Here is an 18,795-nt window from a genome sequence, read left to right on the forward strand (position 1 = left end):
GATTTTAAGTTTCAGTTAATAAAATGCTTGCTAAACCAAAAATAGCCCTTCTATTTACATTCCTTCAAGGGGTCATTTTGACTGATAAAATAAATTCTGTAACACCTTGATACCGTAAAACCGTAATATTTTCTGAGACGTCATCATACTGTGAAAACCTCATAGCTTTGCAACCTCAGTCCATACACACTGATTCGTCTGTATCAGCTTTCATTGCATTCATGGACGGATTATCATGGACACAAACTTGAGGCGCACACAGTTTAGACACACAGTAGCACAAGGCTATCCCCATTCATTCATTTAATTAAACCTACTAACTACAAAACGTGAAAGACAAGCTACATGAAATAACAACAAATCAAGTTCAGCGCCACAGCTACGACCACACAACACTGCAGGGGAATATCCTACCTGACCCATCGGCTTTCTTCAGTCCTTCTATGAAGAGATGGGGTCCAAGTTCAACCCCGGGACAAGGGGCTCCTCTCGTCCTCAGGAGTGTGGTGCGGATGTTTCCTCTCGCAAAAACCGTCCACAGATGCATTATTTGTCCCAAAAACATGTCCTCAGGCGTCAGTAGGAGTTAAGTTGTGCTGTGAACTTGAGCTAATGTCAACTTTAGCAGCGCTAGCATTAGCATCCCGGTTCCGACGTTTGTCTTAGCAGCGCTAGCATTAGCATTCCGTTTTTCTTATGTTTATGTTAGCAGCGATAGCATTAGCATCCCGGTTCCGACGTTTGTCTTAGCAGCGCTAGCATTAGCATTCCGTTTTTCTTATGTTTATGTTAGCAGCGATAGCATTAGCATCCCGGTTCTCCTCCGGCAGCGGTGTGGCACCGCTACTGACAGTAACACCGTCACTTCCGCCTGTTTTCAGTGGATTAAAATGTCGAAATATGAAGAATTTGTTGCAGCAGAGCGACACTTTTAGCTTGTGTTACTTTTTTAGTGTAGGACCGTTAGGCGCGCCTTCCTCCATTTTGATAACGGAATTGACATTCGACCTACAGCTACGTCATTACGTAATTACGACATTCCCTGATTGGCCAATAGAAATTATTAATAAAATGATGATAATAATATTTACAATAAAAAGAATAATAAATTGGATTAATATAACGCTTTTCAGGATACTCAGACACTTTACAGAGAACAAGAACAACAAAATATAATAACAATAATAACAATAATAATAATAATAATAATAACACATTAATTAGGAATTCAACATGTCCTAATAAATGTACAAGACAACGTTTTTCTTCTCGGAAAATATGTGACATTGAATGTAAAAAGGCTTCGTCACTTCAAATTCTGTCTTTCTAACAAGAGAGAGATTCATTCCACAATTTCTATGGTGTCAGGATTTACTGACTTGGATGAAAAATAAACATTTTGCAATAATGAGCCTGAGACGTTGACACATTTATTTTGTAATTGTTCACACTATTCAGTTTTGGACAGATTTAGAAATATATAGGACATTTTGAGAAATAGTGGTCACTTTGTGAAAATCTGTCTGAAAGATGTTGTTGTTTGTCATTGCATTTTATGATAAACCCCACTATCCTGCTTTGTATATTGCATATACACAAATCTGTATTTGCCAAGTCATCCCCCTGTTCATTTTTTGATAGATTCTTTTATTATTCTAGTGCAGTCTGCAGAATATGTAAATGAAAGGAAAAGTATATCTCCCCTTCATCACTATAATCATCTATTTGTTAGCTTGTAAACTACATACTTTTAAAATGCCGTGTCTTTATTTATTTAGTTATTTTTCTTTTCTTTATTTTCTCACTATTTAGTTTTTAGTTTTAGTTAGTCACTTGTCTTTTTGACAATATGTGGTTTCTACAAAGTCTGAATTGGTGCCATTTACTTTTTTCTATAAAGTTAAATTTCAAAAAAAGATTAAAAAGGCTAATTTACAAACCTTTCAAACAAATTCATAAACATATTACATTTTCAAAATTACATTTAATCCAGTATTTTAAAAACACCATAGCTTAAAGAAGAAAAAACAGGATAATATTAACTGGCTGCAGGGCCCTGAACACATTGCCCCACATTACCAGTGATGACTGCATTCCATTTTAACAGTTGCATTCCTACTTTGTGTTTAAAGAAATGCTGCTCAGATTGTGTATCAGGAAAAACACTTTCTCCAGAACAGTTTGTCTGAGGTTGTCCTGTGAAGGCCAAAGCTCAGAGAGCCCATTCAGCTGTACTTACAGTACTGATATCTTTGTGAACCACTGTTGCAAAACGCTGACAGCTTTTGTGGATGAAAGTTTGTGGACAGAGGATTATGACGGATGGTGAAAGTGGAGGCACTAACAAAGAACAACTAAGGTTAAACACACCTCATAGCTCTTAAAGGATCCCACAGTTTGCTTTACGACACAGCTCAGTATTTATATTTACTGTCTTATACAGTATTGTATTTTATCACTGCATTTAAATTTACCCCTCCAGTGCTCCACTGTTCTCCAGCTTTGCCTTTTGAGTTGTGCAACTACCTGAAACATGCCTGTGGTTGAGAAGAAAAATGGCAAAACTGAGGAGAAGTGGAGATAAAACTGGGTTACACTTTGCGTGAACTCCAGCATCTAACACTCTGATAACACACAAACTATTTTCACAGCAGCTGCTGAGGATTATAACTGACTCTGTTCATCAGTCAGCTTTTCAAATGTGGCTCATGGAGCAGTGTGGCACTTTGTTGTTTCACGATAACAATGCACTCACTGAATTATCACACTGTTTAACTGCAATGTGACAAAAACACAAGCTGCTCATTAAAGCTGGCAAACGGGTGAACGTGATAACTAAATATTAAGATACTAGAAATTTGTTAAATTCTGTAAAATGTGTATTATTTAATAAACAGCTCATTTGGTGAGGAAATAAATGGACTCAAAGCATTCAAAGTGTTTCGACATGGACCTGACATTGATTACATAACTCAGCATTGTCCACTGTCCTGATAAAAGTTGCCAAGTGACTGTTTGTGATCATTAAGTAATAAATTAAACAATAAAATACGTGGCTAAAGTCTCCCTTTTATCTGAGTGTCCAGTAAGTCCACTGCTGCTCCTGGACCTTCAGCAGCGTGGGTGGTGGTGGGGGAGGAGCACATACTTTGATTAGACTCCGGAGGTCAGCCGACAGCAGTACACGCAGGTTAATGACCATATTAAAGCCCCATGCGGTGAAACTTTAACACATCCTGCTGAGAGTATTTCAGAATCCATGGACTAGTCATTCATTTTCTTTTGAAAACATTTTATTCAAAGATTTTCTTTTACAAAAATAAATGGAATTAAAACCACTGGAAGATATTGCTCCAATTACACAGTACAGACTTTGCCTGATGTTTTAGTCTGAAGTCACAAAGTTACTGTTCAAAGGCAAATCAAAAATGAAAGAAAACTCTTACTTGCTACAGGAATTAATTTCCTTTTAGCACTCTTACAGGGAATCAATGAATCTTCTGATCTATCATGTGTAAAACACACAACCAGAGATATCTGAGCTGGATATCAAATGACTTGATTAAAATGACAAATCAGTAACTATAAATAACTCTGACTTCATACTGAGACTGTGTTAGCTTTATAAAAGTGATGTGCTGGATAAAAAAAAGTGACAAACCTCCACTTTAAAAATAGAAATTTTTTTAATTTACAAATATTATAAAGTCTTAAAGGAGCAGTTTGTAGGATTTAGAGGCATCTAGTGGTGATGCTGCAGATTGCGAGTTGCTTTCAAAGCTTGTAGGTAAAGCTATTAAAGCCTTGACTTCAACCTAACATGTGAAAGGCCCCATCTGGTAGAAGTATGGCGGACTCCATTTTAAACACAGTGATTTAGTTTCATTGTCCATTTTGCCAACAGATGCCTCTAAATTCTACAAACTACCTCTTTAAATACTGAAGAATAACAAATATTTTAAATGCTACATTAAAACATTTCAAAATTTAAATGTTACAAAGTTGAAATAAAACCAACGACCTCTCACACATATCATAAAAAATACAAAAACAAGTCATAACATTCGGAACCACCCATCGTTATATAAGCAGACAGTGAGTCTGAACTATAAATTGAAACATAATAAAATATACATCACACGCCCAGAAACAGCAGGTTCACAATGACATGTCCAACAACTGTTCATGTTCCAGCTCGGTGCTGACAGACAGTGTTTATGACAGTGCTTAGTATCATCTGAAGAGGAATCATCATCATCATACCACAGCCTGAGAGGTGTGTTACAAATACATTATTGCATTGAGTATCGCCCGTAAATACAGATTTAACTTAATAATATTAAAGATGAGTCGCTTTCACAGCATCGCTCATGTCCTGGTCTCTCGTCATGGCCGGGTTATCGTACATCTCCAGACTCTTCTTGCTGTCCCTCCTCATCTTTTCGTCCTCGTCTGTTTTTTTGCAGCACTTGCAGCACTTGCAGCAGCAGCAGCAGTGTTTGCCACAGAAGCCCATGAGCGAGGTCACCGCAGTGTCCCAGGGCGCCATGGAGTGCAGGGGCCGGGGCAAAAAGTCCCAGTTGCGGAGGAACTTGGGCAGGAAGCGCGGGCAGCGAGACTGCATCACGTTGACAATGACCAAGAAGATAGCCAACACAATGATGGGCACGCCAACGCCAACCAGGACTTTCCAGCCAGCAATTGACAGGCCGAATACAGCCAGAGGCAGAACCAGGAAGCACAGGAAGAGGTAGAGGGCGGCAAACCAGCGGTATTTGGCCGTGCGGTTCCCAAGCGCTCTGGCCAACCTGATGGGCAACCGCATGAAGGGGATTGGATACCACAGTAAGATACCCATGATGTTGAAGAAGAAATGACAAAGTGCAATCTAGAAAACAAAACACAGATGATGGTTAAATAAAGTTATCACTGTCAGAGCTCATAGAAAATATCACTCACCAGACAAGGCTTTGATTTAAATGCTAACATCAGCATGGTCGCAATGCTAGTGCTAGCATGTGGATTTTTAGCAGGTAAAGTGTTCACCATAGTTAGCCCAACAGTTTAGTGTGTTAGCATGCTAACATTTGTTTATTACCAATAAAAAGCACAGCTGGGGCTGATGGGAATGTCATTAGTTTTGATGATGGCGCTAGATCAGTGGTTCACAACTGGTGGGTTGCGGTCCAAAAGTGGGTCATGGATCCAGTCTGAAATTTGTACACTTTATTTTGAAGTACAGTGAATTTCTAGCGCGTAGCTTTTATTTCAAAGCGCCATTTCCCGCTGCAGAGTGAATGATTAATGGACAGAGACAGCAAACTAGCTCAACATCATGGCCAAACGCTAGTATTACGTTGAATATCTTAAACTATGTGGACCTTTCACTAACTTTAACTGGACCCTGAAGGCTGAACTACTTGGGAGCCACTGTGCTAGATGATAGACCATTCTCTTGTACAATTTTGCAGTGAGGCTAATGAGTTATTTAAGGTATCTTTTCAGCTGAGTAATTTTCATATATTTAAAAGTAAAAGGTTTATTTTTAGGATTATGCTGCATTCCATGTGCCTCGGAAGTCGGAGGTCAGAGATGGAAATGACTTTAGATGACCACGCTCCAGTACAACAAGTCGGAAAATTGAGATGTTGCTAGCAACACCAGGTTAGCCACTATAAGCAATACTAGTAGTTGCACATATCAACAGTGTACCAACGTCCACAGACGGAAGTTGGACAGTACTGTGTGTACGGCAGATTTAATGAGACACAAATAAGACAGAAGTGCTAATAGACAGTTAACTACTACGGCTTTTACTACTGCTGATGCGCAGAGTAGCCATATTGGATTGTTTAGGCTGGGGTTGGTGAGGCTCCTCTGACTTTCTGAGTCGGGCATCTAGCTGAAATTTCCAACTGGAAACTTGGAAAATCCAACTTCCTTTTGCAAATAAAATCCACAATTATTCTGACACTCAACTGTTATTTTGAATATGTGGCTAAATGCAGCCTACAAGAGGATGAGAATCCATCCTCTGGGGACCATGAATATTTCTACAGCATTTCTTTGCAATCCATCAAAAAGTGGCTGAAATATTTCACTAAAACACAAAAATATTGGCCTCTCTGTGGTGCTTTAGAAAAAGTGAGGAGATCATCAAAGTGAGAATATTCATCCCCTGGGGACTACAAATGTGTTCACAAAATATCCTTGCTATTTAACACATAGTTGTTGAGATATTTCAGTTTGGACATTTCAGTTTGCTAGCATGGCTAAAAAGAGTTACACACGCTCTATTGCGTCTTACCTGCAGGGAGTTGGCTAGTGTTTCTCCAGGACTAGCCATAGCAGCGAGGATAGCAGTGGTTGTCGTACCAATATTTGACCCCAGAGTCAGAGGATAAGCTCTCTCCAGACTGATGACACCAATACCTGGTGGGAGACGACAGACAAGACATAAATCATGATGTAATTGGAGCAAACGTTTTAAGATACTGCAGCAAAATCTTTATGTAAATGATGACTCACCAACAAGAGGAGTTATAGCTGAGGTAAAGACCGAGCTGCTCTGAACAATGAAGGTCATCCCCGCTCCCACCAAGATTGCGATGTAGCCAGTAACCCAAGCAAAGGGGAAGGGGAAGTCTGTAGTCAAACAGGAACACAGGAGGTGAGCAATAAACCTGATGAAGTGAGCACAGTGTGACTGCACACATTACGACTGGAGTCTTTATCACAACAGTAATTGTGTCTGAGCTTTCTTCGTCACGCAACAGGACGGGTGGACCTGGAGACGAGCCAGAAGCAACAGGGAGGCTGTACCTGTGTTGCTCATCAAGCATCACCACAGAAGGCAGATGTGCTGACTATCAAACAGGCTGGAGAGAGCAAGTCGGCGGGGGGGAATCTTTGTTTTTCTTTTACCTGTGTTGAGCACCTTCTTGATGATCACAGCCACCTGTCCCTTCAGCATGGAGTTGAGCAGCTTGACAATGAGGATGAGGCAGGTGCAGAGGACGAGCAAAGACAGAGCCAGGAGGATGAGGCCCACCGCCAGGTCCGGCAAATTAGCATTGGCGAAGATGTGTTTGCCTGCAATGAACGGTCAAAGAGATGATTGGCATTAAAGCATCCCCTCTAGGCTAGCATTATGTGGCGGCTAAAAATAGCCTCGTGTGAATGACTCACTTTAGAGCAAACCTTTCTTTGATAAATGGAGCTGATAAAGCTGCATTTTATGGGAGAAAAACTGTCTTTCTTTGTGATTTTACAACCAATTTCTGATCTCCACCAAGATCCAAAAACCTTTAACCAGGCAAAAAAGCATTACATTTAACCGAGGTCAGAATACTTTGACCGTTTTATGGTCATGTGGCACTCAGGTGCTTCAACGAGGCTGCATGAATAGACCTATTGAGCAGGTAGACGGGTCAAGAGAGGGTATTAGCTGAGTCACTGTAACGACTCAAAGGTAGTCATTGTCCGGACTTCAGAGGGTCTGGATGAAGTAGGTTGTTGTGTCTCGTATATCACTGAGCTTCAGCGGATCAGATAATCCAAATTGCTTTGTAAATGTTCTTTTTTCCCCCCAACTGTGGTTATTCACTGGTGCAGGCACGCTTACATTTCTCCTCGTAGTTAATCCAAGTGAAGTTCATCTGGGTCATGGTCTCGTTTCCTTCCTCCCAGCAGACGGCACCAGCAGTGCAGTTCACCACTGTTTCATTCCAGAAAGTCTGAGAGAAAAGATCAAGGACAAAAAAACAAGTTTAATGCAGCCATGATAATCTTTAAATGATCACACGTAACATCCCCCCTTTTATAAAATGACACACCTTCAAAGCATGATCTAACAACACAATCACTGTGGTCACAATACAACAAGGACAATATCAATCATTAACAGGAAGAAAGCAGAGCTAACCATAGCTTTATCATGTGTTTTCACTGCTACTGTGTGGCAAACTAATAATTTATGCACGTGATGCAGCTCCTGTTGGTTTCTTACCGTGTTGACCTCGGTTTTGCACCACACTTTGATCAGACTCTTGTTTCTGGCTGCTGCGTCACCAGTGGCGATGCCAGTGATCACAGATTTGTCCAGCTGAGAAAACACAAATGTAAACACACCTTTAAAACAAAGATCTTTATATTAATGTTCAGGCTGATATCATGCACATTTTCCTATGAAAGGTAGTGCAGCACAATCTGTAGATAATCATGAGCCAGTGAGTTGTGTACAACCAATGGAAAGGGTAAGGCTGCGATCATGTGACCAAAACACTGACGGGAGTAAATAAGGAAGTTGTGCAGGTAAAGAGGCAGGTTGGTCAAAAATTACAGGACTTTCCCTCACTGTTTGCAACTGTCTGAAACCAAGTACACTAGAGTTGTTTTAGGGTACGTTGTGACCATGTTTCTTTTCCTAAACCTAACCTTCGTAACTTTACTTGCCTCAAACTAAAGATGGCCAACCATGTCTCTTAGGGCCTACGTAACTTTATCTCAGTCCGTATCATGATCTGTCAGGCACTAATCCGTTGCATGAGCGTATTTCTTGATAACTTCAATGCCATCGACTCTACCTGGATGATGGAGTCGGTCAGAGGGTCTGTGATGACATTGAGCAGGTCGGGGGCGTCCTCTCCGGTCTGGATGTTGAAGGATTCGATCACGAGGTGGGTGAGTTTGTACAGAACCCCTGTGGCGGCCTCCAGGGGCAGAAGAATCAGCACAGACAGCCAGTTGAAGAAATCGTGGACTGTAGCACCAGCAAAGGCCCTGAAAGTGAAGGAACACACTCTTGACCATGCACCAGACACTGTTCCTGCAGTTATTGTTCTGCTGCAGCCTTAGGGAGCGATCTCACAGAAATGAGACTCTAGAGACGCGACGCCACTAAAACCATTGTTTTCCTATGATACGGCGCGTCTGACCCGCGTTCAAGCGTCTTTTTAGACGCCCATTTTTCCGGCGTCTTTTTAGATGCGCGTTTTTGTAGACGCTTCTTTTTTAGACACGCGTAGACGCTGAAAAGTTAAAATATTTTCAACTTTTTAAGCGTCAGACACCAGTAGCTAGCGTGCATTGAATAAGCGCTTCTAGCGTTTCAAGTGTCTTTGAAGCATCTGCGTTTCTAGCGTCTCATTTCTGTGTGATCACCCCCTTATATGTGTCCTGTCTTTATCATCACACGCTCTGATTTACCTGCGGAACTCATTTCGGTCTCCGGCCTGCATCATGGCCACAATAGTGTTGGTGACAGATGTTCCAATGTTGGCACCCATGATGATCGGCACTGCAGACTGGACGTCCAGCACTGAGGAATACAAGTGCCATTATATTAATGCACTCAACATCCATGCATGTGTCTGAGTAGAGACGTCAATAAATGCCGAGTGTGTGCGTGAGTGCTGCTGCTTACATCCTGAGGACACCATGCTGACCACAATAGAGGAGGAGGTGGAGGAGCTCTGCACCAGCACTGTGACTAACACCCCGATCACCAGCCCGGCCACAGGGTTGGACAATATAACATTGTCCTGGAAGATGTCACCAGCAGCTTTGCCTGCACACAAAGACACACACAGAGACACACACACACACCCTCAGGTTAAAAACACAGCTCTCCGTGCACGTTACATAAGCAGCTCTCTGTTGGACCTGGCATTATCAGGGAAATCATCTAAATGTGCAGTGATGGGTGCTGATAAAGATCCAAGATATTAAATTACCTCCGACGAGCTGGAAAGCAGAACTGAGAACATCCAGCGAGCAGATAAACAGGTAAAGGAGTCCAAGCAGCAGAACTGCCTTTACAAGAGCCGTCAGCACTCTCATAATCTTTCCCTTTGTATCCAGCTCTGTAAGGAAAAACACTGCTCAGTCAGAGTCAGGTTCTGTCAAGGTGTCCACACTGTGCAGAAACAGGGGAGCTGCCTCACCTGACCACTTGACCCCAGTGTCTTTGAGCTCGGGGAGATCCCAGGGATCATCTTGATCCTCATTCACAAGGTCCACAGTGGAGTACGCCGGCAGGATGGCCACATCTTTACTTGAAGTTTTGTCATCTGATAGAGGCATAATAAGGAGGGGATGTTAGAAAAGGTGGCAACAACACAGTTTAAGCAGGTTGAAAGTATCCAAGAGGAAAGGACGTACCGAGAGCTGGAGGGGAATCAGTCCCCACTTGAGGTCTTGGAGTCATGACTGTGTGAGGAAGGGAAAAGTACAATAAATCATAAATCAATCAATAAATAAAGCAAGTCAGATACATGTGTTACACAAAATTAAGTGAGAAAGAAGAGATTGGAGCAAAAGTTTAAGTTGATGAAGAGGGAATAATGTCCATGTTCTGTCTGTGCAGGTCAAAAACTAACAATAACTTTAGCCTCCATACAATCTGTGGAACAGTCATTATAACACAATAATATTCTACACTGACAGCCTCAGCTTCATCACCGTCATGGCTCATCAACTGGAACTACATATAAAGAATTAAATAGAAAAATAGCACGCCTAAAAACGCACACACACACAACACAAACACGTTATTCCCACATGTTAAATATCATCTGTCACACACTCTCGCGCCTCTCTTGGTCCTCAAATCAACTTCTACAAACGTCCTCGGTCACAGTCACTTCGCCTGCAGACATGCGACCATGCGGCCCCTCTTCACATGAGCATAAGAGCAGCGGTGATGTCGGTGTGTACGCACCTGCAGCGGAGCTCTGAGCGCTGAGTGGGAGGCTTCACCTGGGTTACCTGTTGCTCTCCTGCACACTGAGCGCGCCTTTTATAGCGGCGCACAGAGCACACACATGTTGCTCTCGGTTCAAAGGTCGAACACACATGTGCAGAGTACAGGTGGCTGTGAGGTGCATCTGTATGTGGGACACACTGCGATTGATTAAACCTGAGTAATGATTTGATTCTTCACGAGAGCAGAGCTGAACTGAGACACAGTGTTTATGCTGAATCAGGAGTAAATGCAAAACTGGAGTTTCTTCTTTTATTGCCAGATTTTTACATTAATAACACGTTGATTGACTTTAGTGGGGTTATAGCTAAAAAATAAAATCCTGCTGTACATATATAACATCATATTTTAGGTGAGCACTTGTCTACAGACTTCAGTTGAAGCCACAGGTGACTGCATGTTCAGGTAGTGCACCAGTGTAATGCATTTAAGAGAGCTGCCCCCTGGTGGTTGGAAACGGAGCTGCAGTTCTTCTGATTTTTTCAGTGTTTTTTGGGCAGGAGAGAAAAGTTTTTGGGTTGCAACACATTTTTTAGAGGTCACCAGATACTTTTACACAAAATAAATGCATTGCCTTTTCTAATTTTACTTTATTTTCAGTTAATTTTTTGTGTGAAACACAGGCAGTGTTGGGAAGGTTTTGAAATGTAATCGGGTACAGATCACTGGTTACTCTGTTAAAAATGTAATAAGTAATGTAGCTATTTTAAATACTTAATCAAAGTAATGTAACTTGGCAATAAAGCTAAAACATGAAAAAAATAGATGTTCCTTCAGAATGAAAAGATGCAAAGAAATGTACTGAATGTTATATTCAACTTATTACATTTTACTGAAATAAATTTGGATGCAACATTTTGATGAGTAACTGCATTTAAATTGCATATTTCTTCTCATTGACTGTAACAAATTACAATTAAAATTATTTTGTAATTTAATTATGTGTAATTAGTTACTCCGCAACACTGAATACTGGATATTTTCATCATTTCTGGGCGCTAAAAACATTTAAATTAAATGATATTAGAGGGAAAACCACGTCTCATGTCCACATAAGGACTGTTAGCTGCAATGAAGAATCACAAATAGATTTATTTTACTTTTTTTTTAAAAGTATAAATCCACTTTTGGTCTTTGCAAGTTATCATTAAATGTTCCATGGAATTCTACACACATTTAAATAAAAAAATTAATTAATTAACCTTTATTTAACCCAGTGAGTCCCATTTTGATTAACCCGGCCTAGACAGTCAACAGCAACAAAATCACATAGTTACAGACAGAAAACACAGAAGATCAAGTAAAATAAACTCACATTGCAAAAGAGAAATTAAATTTCAGGTAAATTAAAAGTTAAATGAATCATAATGGGCTCACTGGTCATGTACTGTCACCAGTCTGAGCGTTCACAAACACCACCGTAACACAAAAACACTTTCAGACAGCTAATGTACAGCTCTAGTTGTCTGCCTTAAAGGACAACTTCGGTATTTTTCAACCTGGGCCCTATTTCCCCATGTGTATGTGTGCGTACGATTCATAGGTACAACTTGTTCTAAAATTGGTTCAGTATTGAGGGAGGCGGATGCAACCGGAGCTGCGAAAAGAGCTAAAACGGTGATGGGGGCAAATGCGTCCCGTGTAAGTTTGCGCATTAAAAGTGCTTTTTTTTTCCACCACTGACCGGTTCAGATCGCCAGTGCTATGAGTGGAGTCAGCTGTCAGTCAGTGTTGGAGCAGAGAGGGGGAGGGCTGCCCCGCTGGGTACTGTAAGTGAATATGTGTGTATGAAGTGTGTGTGTTACGCTAGAAGAGCCAGAGGACAGAGTCTTTTACGTGCTACCCCCTGGAGTGTTACCAGAGTTTTCGGAGTGCTCAAATAAACTTTTTTCCGAACGCAAGAACAGGATGTCGCGCAACACCCCGTACAGCTTTCACAGGCTGCCTTTGTCGGACGGTGAGATGCTGAAGTTGTGGCTAGTTGTGCTACAAATGGATGCTAACACTCCTGTTCAGACACTGCGCCTTGCAGACCATCGAGTCTGCAGTGCTCACTTCTCCCAAGATGACTACTGCCAGCCGAAGAAGAGAAGACATCCAATCCCGAAACACCTCTTCCTCAAGAAAACGGCTGTCCCACGAGTAGAGAGAGCTACAGACACAGTGGAGCAAAGCTCGTGACATCACACAGCCCAGAGGTAAGGGAAACACTAGTATGCTATTTACAGAGATAGCACTGGCGATCTGAACGGGTCAGTGGCGAAAAAACACACACTTCACACACTCATACTCACTTACAGTACCCAGCGGGGCAGCCCTCCCCCTCTCTGCTCCAACACTGACTGACAGCTGACTCCACTCATAGCACTGGCGATCTGAACCGGTCAGTGGTGAAAAAAAAGCACTTTTAATGCTCAAACTTATACGGGATGCATTTGCCCCCGTTACCGTTTTAGCTCATTTCGCGGCTCCCGGTTGCATCCGCCTCCCTCAATACTGAACCAATTTTAGAACGAGTTGTACCCATGAATCATACGCACACATACACATGGGGAAATAGAGCCCAGGTTGAAAAATACCGAAGTTGTCCTTTAACTTTACCTACTGTCTTCACACAGGCCTGACCATGCATGTGCACACACACACTCTCACAGCTCCTTAGATAACACGTGCATGCATACACACACACACACACACACACTCGTATGTGCACACATTTATTGCTTATTAGTCTGAGTTTATAGCGAGAGATATGGCTGAGATATGACTGTAACAACATGGCATCTCACATCTAAAATAAATGGTGTGAATTTGAGTCAATGATTAAGCCAGAATGATATTTCAGGTACTCCCAAAGCGCAATAAAACAATCACTGCAGATTTAGAGCCGCACTAAAAGAAGTTCACCGAGTTAAACTTTAAAGAGGCAGATCTGTTGATAGTGATGATGATGATAGCGCATGTTTGGTATGGAATATTTACCTGATTTGGCCAGGTGTTACACGGTCAGCCATCAGAGCAGCGGCTGAGTTTATGATAAATGTGAGACTTGTGTTGGTGTTTCAGCAGAACATGCTCACTCACACACTTTGGAGATGATGTTTCCCTCTGAAATTGAGCTCCAAAGGCTGCCTTAAGAGTCCCGCATGATGCATTTAATCTACTTTGGTCATCAGAGGTAGTTTTATAAGAGATTCAGATCCCTCTGGGCCTCTTAGATGCACGTCTGAAAGCCTGTCACACTCGTCTTCTCCTCCTTTCATCACCAGCCTACAAACGGAAACACAACAGTTATCTCCATTAAATAAAACAACTAGAGAACAAATTCTTTGTTATTTCAATTCGCTTGATTTGCCTTGAGGGATAGACGGCAAGCTGATATTGTAAACTGATCCTGTGTCATCTGGCTTCAAAACAACAGCTCATAAACAACTAGCATTATACTGTAAGACTTTACGACACAGGCAGTAATATAATGAGAGCAGTGTTCAGCAAAACAACTGCACCTACAAACAAGGAATTAAAATACTCATTCCAAATATCAAAATCTGCTGACTGTCTGTTTAATCAAACACATTATAATGAAACTATCAATCTACAAAGGACACTCACCAACACATTTTTAAACACATCAGAAATATCACTGTGGATGATCACAGAAAGTAATTATAGACGAATAAACGTCAGGTAACAGACCTGCAAAAACACATTTCTTAACTAATGTTGATTTATTAATTACAACAGAAAATCCAGTGGAGAGCTATGTCAGAAATTTCTACGTGAAAAAAAGTAAAATATCTAGGAAAGCAAATATGTTCTGTTCTTCAGAAAATTTTTAACTTAAATGTTTAGTTGCAAATTTCACCAAAATCTAAACAAAATATTGAATTTGAGCAGCTTGAAACTATTTATTTTTTTTTTTTTGGAAATTCTGAACCTTGAATTTCTGAATCTGAATTTGACTCAATTGAAACAAATAACTGAATTTGAGCAACTTGAATTTATTTTGTTGAAATTCTGAAACTAAAATTTTTGGATCTAAATGTATGAATACTGAAAACAATACGTTTAAAGCAGCTGTGCGGAACTTTTTACCATTTATAAAACTGTCCCTAGTTCGTATCGCCTCCCCTTGAAGATCTGCATATTTATTTGAACCCAACAGCGACTAAAAAGCCTTTCTCTATATGGCTATTTAGCGTAGCCTGGCTCAGGTCGGACACAGCAGAAGTCAGCAAACCAGAATACGGCACCCGGAGGCGGAAGTAAGTCTGCACGCCCGCAGTGGCATGCAGCCATTAAACCACAGAAGAAGAAGGAGCCGTGTTTACGAGTAGGATTAAGAAACAGGCTAAATGACATGTAGTAGGGAGTAGTCTCTTGTACAGTAGGTGGTGGTATGCACCTGGAAGTTGTTTGTGATCCGCCAATAAATTGAGAGAAGAAGAAGAGCCGTGTTTACAGAGAGTGTTCTTCGAGTAAGCGGTACGCAACGGGCATTGCTGAACACATAACAGTTTTACCAGATGTATCTATAAGGACTTGGCTGTACTTGCGATGTCATGGCGGATAAAGAAGGAGCACCATCTAAAAGAAAAGAACAGAAGAAGGCTAAACGGGACAGTGATAGGGTTCGAGCCCAAACGCGTGTAAACCTCGGTCGGACATTCACCAAGTGGAGAGAGCTGAGAGATTTGAAAGGTTTTAAAACTGATCCCGAGTTGGCCCTTTTCCTAATCGACAGGTATGTCATTTGTGTTTTTATTTAGAGAATATACCGCAACTTGTTAGACGTTGTTTCATTTCAATATATGATGACATGGAAGTTATAAGCAAGCTAAATGTAACGTTAACTGATGTGAAGCTGATGTGAAGCTTTTGTGTAGTAACGTTACAACAAACACCACAAAATTATCTGACTGTGACCATGAACACAAATATACAGCAGGCAATTGTCCTCAGTTTATAAGAAATTCAGAGCTACACCAGAACATTTATGATTTTCCTCTCGCTCTCCAAAGCAAATGTATGCGGTAACTGCCGGCTGCAGTCAAGATTTTACGACACCAGGCTGTGGGTGTCATACCGCTTCGACCAAAGGGGGCGCTATAATCAACGAAAACGTAAAGTTCCGCACAGCTGCCTTATATTCAGCTTTTCAAACTGCAAGTCAAGAAATTTCAGATTTTCATATCAAAGCTTAATTCAGGAAAAATATATTAAATAACATGGTTTTCAATGTAAAATATTTCAATGCTATAAAAGAGCAGATTCAGACATTTTTTAATTTTAATATTAAGTATTAAAATGTAAATACTTTTGTCTCTTAACTGCTTCCATACACATCAGAATCTTCCATACCTTTTATGATGTGGATATTCTTGGGGGTTTTTTTACATTCTGACCACTGAAAATTAAATTGTGAAAAATTAAATATTCCAAATAATTTTATTTTTACTGGTGAACACACAGGTTTATATAGAGACAGCAGCACCATGTTAAAAAGTGCCTGAACAAACTGTGCATAAAGACAAAAAATACATGTTGATGTGTTGATTTTATTTTATTTGATCAAATATTTCTGCTCTAAATCTTTTTTATATATTTTTCTTAATCAACAGAAACCAGATAAACCAGCTTTTTTTTTTTTTTAAATGTATATTGCCTGTTGAGAATAAATAATTAATCACCATGAAATCTTTATTATTTCTTCGAACAGTATTTCAGCAGCAGTAATTACAGGCTGCTAATTATTTGCAGATAAACCATATAAAAAGCAGGCACAGCACATAGTTGATTATTGATTATATAACTATTAATCACAGATTACTAATAATTGACTGAGTGTGCCGACGCCCGCAGGCTCAGCTTCTGTGCAGTTATGGCCAGTAATATTATGTGATTGGTATTTGATTGGTTCCAGCAGTGGTTCTGACCTTGACCTCCACACAGTGCACGCAGCAATATGACATGATCTGTGCATGAGATGAGCTCGACTCACAGCGCAGCACACGGTGGAGATAAAAGGAGCATCTTAAAGTGGCTCTACTGTACAGCCCTCCTGGTTATTTATTGACAAACCCATTAGGTTTGATGCAACGCTTCGTCACCATGTGACTTCAGAAGAAGACCCACATACGATGGAAAGATCATCTGAGTCTTACCTTTAACCTTTGGAACGCTGCTTTCATTGTCCCTCCGCCCACACGCTAATCAAAATACTTTACAGTTATGCCAGTAATTATGTATTTTTTCCATCTGAAATGTGGGAGTGATCTCTTTTTATAGAAAACACACCGTTCTCTAAATCTCATGATCCCTCCTCCCTGTGCCAAACATTAAACTGTCTTCTTCTCTGCCCCGCTGACTGCATCTTAAATGTTTTGTTTTCCTTCTGGGAAGTGTTATGGTACCGGAGTCAATCATTGCCTATGAGGTCACTGAGTTGATGCCACTTGCAGTATCTGCCATGCTGGCACAGTCCACAGAGGGTCAAACGGTTTGCACTATTGTTACCCATGGGGGCCACCCTGTAGTACTACGCTGTGAGTAGGTTGAGCTGCAATAAAACCATAAAGCTCAGCTGTTAGAACTTGTCCAAACTGGTTGAGTATCTGAAGGTGGGGAGACACAGCGGCTACAGTATCAAAGTGTCTGTGACTCTGCATGTGATGGAAAGTCTGTCTTCAGGTTTGGTCCTTTGACACATTAAAGAAACATTAAAACCATGTTTCAGTTTGAGGGTTAGAAGAAAATATCATGTTGACTCATGGCATCATCATCTTCATCATCATCATCGTCCACCTTGACCTTTGACAACACAGACAGCCACTTTCACTGCAGGGTTACGTTTGGCATACGGACGTGTTGAAATACTGGGAAACCACGTTCCACCAAAGTGTGGTTAATGTTTGCAGAAGGAATGTCACATACTGCCTCTGTAGGTTCTGATACTGCCAGGACATATTGATGTCTTTCAAAGAAGTGGACTCGAGTCACGTGACTTGATTCACAAATTTAATGACTTTCAACTTTTTCATTCATTTATTCATTTTCTCTATCCACTTATCCTGTTGGGGGTCACAGGGGGGTTGGACTCAGAGGCAAGGTACACCCTGGACAGGTCACCAGACTATCACAGGGCTGACACATAGAGACAGACAACCATTCACACCTACGGACAGTTTAGAGTCACCAGTTAACCTGCATGTCTTTGGACTGATGGAGGAAGCCGGAGTACCTGGAGGAAACCCACGCTAACTCATCTCCTCATATGATCCACTTTGTGTGAACCAATCCGACAGCACCCAGCCAAGTTGCACGAGAGAATCATAAAGAACCAACGTTACGTTGAGTGAGTGCTATTTGACAAAAAAATTAAACCAACGATAATTTTCCTAAGTGTAAAAAACTATGGCAGGTCAACAAGAAACAAATTGCAGTATACAAAACGTGCAGGTGGAAAATTCCATAAGTAGAAGCAACAACTTTGTTTTAACGAATAAATAAATCATTCATTGTTTTTGTAAGTTTAATATTACTCCTGTGTTAAAGTGGCATTACATTTGGTGGAAGCTCATTATGACTTGTCTAAGGACGCATTCACACTGGCGCTATTTGGTCCACTTTAAACGCAACCTGGTCCACTTTCACGGATAGTTCGTTTGGAGTGGTGTGAATGCTCATTCGAACTCTGGTCCGCTTGAAAACTGGGAGTCTCAGTTCACTTATAAGTGAACCCTGGTGCAGTTCGCTTGTAATGGGAAATGCAAACGGACTATCCAGCGAACCAAAGACAGGAAGTGAACCAAATAGAGGAAGTGACGTAGAGCGCAGTGTATTTTGGGTAGAAAAAAAAACAAAGCCAACATCGCGAACTGGGAGAAGCAGAGGTAAAAAAAGTAAAAGTTAGAAAATGTATTGTGGGCAGACGTGGAGTAGTGAGGAGGTGCAGGCGCTTAGTGATGTATGGTCAGAGGACTATACTGTATATCACAGTTGCTGGCTGCAGCCTGAAGGGGATGGATTTCCGT

The 18,795-nt window shown here is 41.0% G+C and overlaps 2 protein-coding genes across 6 annotated transcripts in view; both read right to left on the minus strand.

Moving 5' to 3' along the window:
- LOC125896394 (cadherin-24) overlaps positions 1-653 on the minus strand; it is an 80,527-nt gene extending 79,874 nt beyond the window's left edge. For both annotated transcript variants that reach the window (XM_049588925.1, XM_049588927.1), the window contains exon 1: positions 415-653. The gene's annotated coding sequence lies outside the window, so the exon portion shown is untranslated. The remainder of the gene's footprint in view (positions 1-414) is intronic.
- A 2,660-nt stretch (positions 654-3,313) lies between these two features.
- LOC125896397 (sodium-dependent phosphate transport protein 2B-like) lies at positions 3,314-14,011 on the minus strand. Of its 4 annotated transcripts, none has more exons than XM_049588938.1 (13): positions 13,847-14,011; positions 10,162-10,209; positions 9,945-10,070; positions 9,735-9,863; positions 9,425-9,568; positions 9,208-9,319; positions 8,586-8,781; positions 8,009-8,104; positions 7,625-7,736; positions 6,925-7,092; positions 6,529-6,645; positions 6,308-6,432; positions 3,314-4,888 (listed from the first exon to the last, which is right to left on the minus strand). In XM_049588938.1, the coding sequence occupies exons 2-13, from the start codon at positions 10,205-10,207 to the stop codon at positions 4,340-4,342; spliced, it is 1,920 nt and encodes a 639-aa protein (XP_049444895.1). In that variant the 5' UTR covers positions 10,208-10,209; positions 13,847-14,011; the 3' UTR covers positions 3,314-4,339. The 4 variants fall into 4 exon arrangements, with proteins under 4 accessions (XP_049444895.1, XP_049444897.1, XP_049444898.1 ...); XM_049588940.1 differs by lacking the exon at positions 13,847-14,011 and adding an exon at positions 10,586-10,604; XM_049588941.1 differs by lacking the exon at positions 13,847-14,011 and adding an exon at positions 10,561-10,579.
- Between the last annotated feature and the right edge of the window lie 4,784 nt (positions 14,012-18,795).

Source organism: Epinephelus fuscoguttatus, linkage group LG10 (genome assembly GCF_011397635.1).
Source record: "Epinephelus fuscoguttatus linkage group LG10, E.fuscoguttatus.final_Chr_v1".
NCBI classification, from domain to species: Eukaryota; Metazoa; Chordata; class Actinopteri; order Perciformes; family Serranidae; genus Epinephelus; species Epinephelus fuscoguttatus.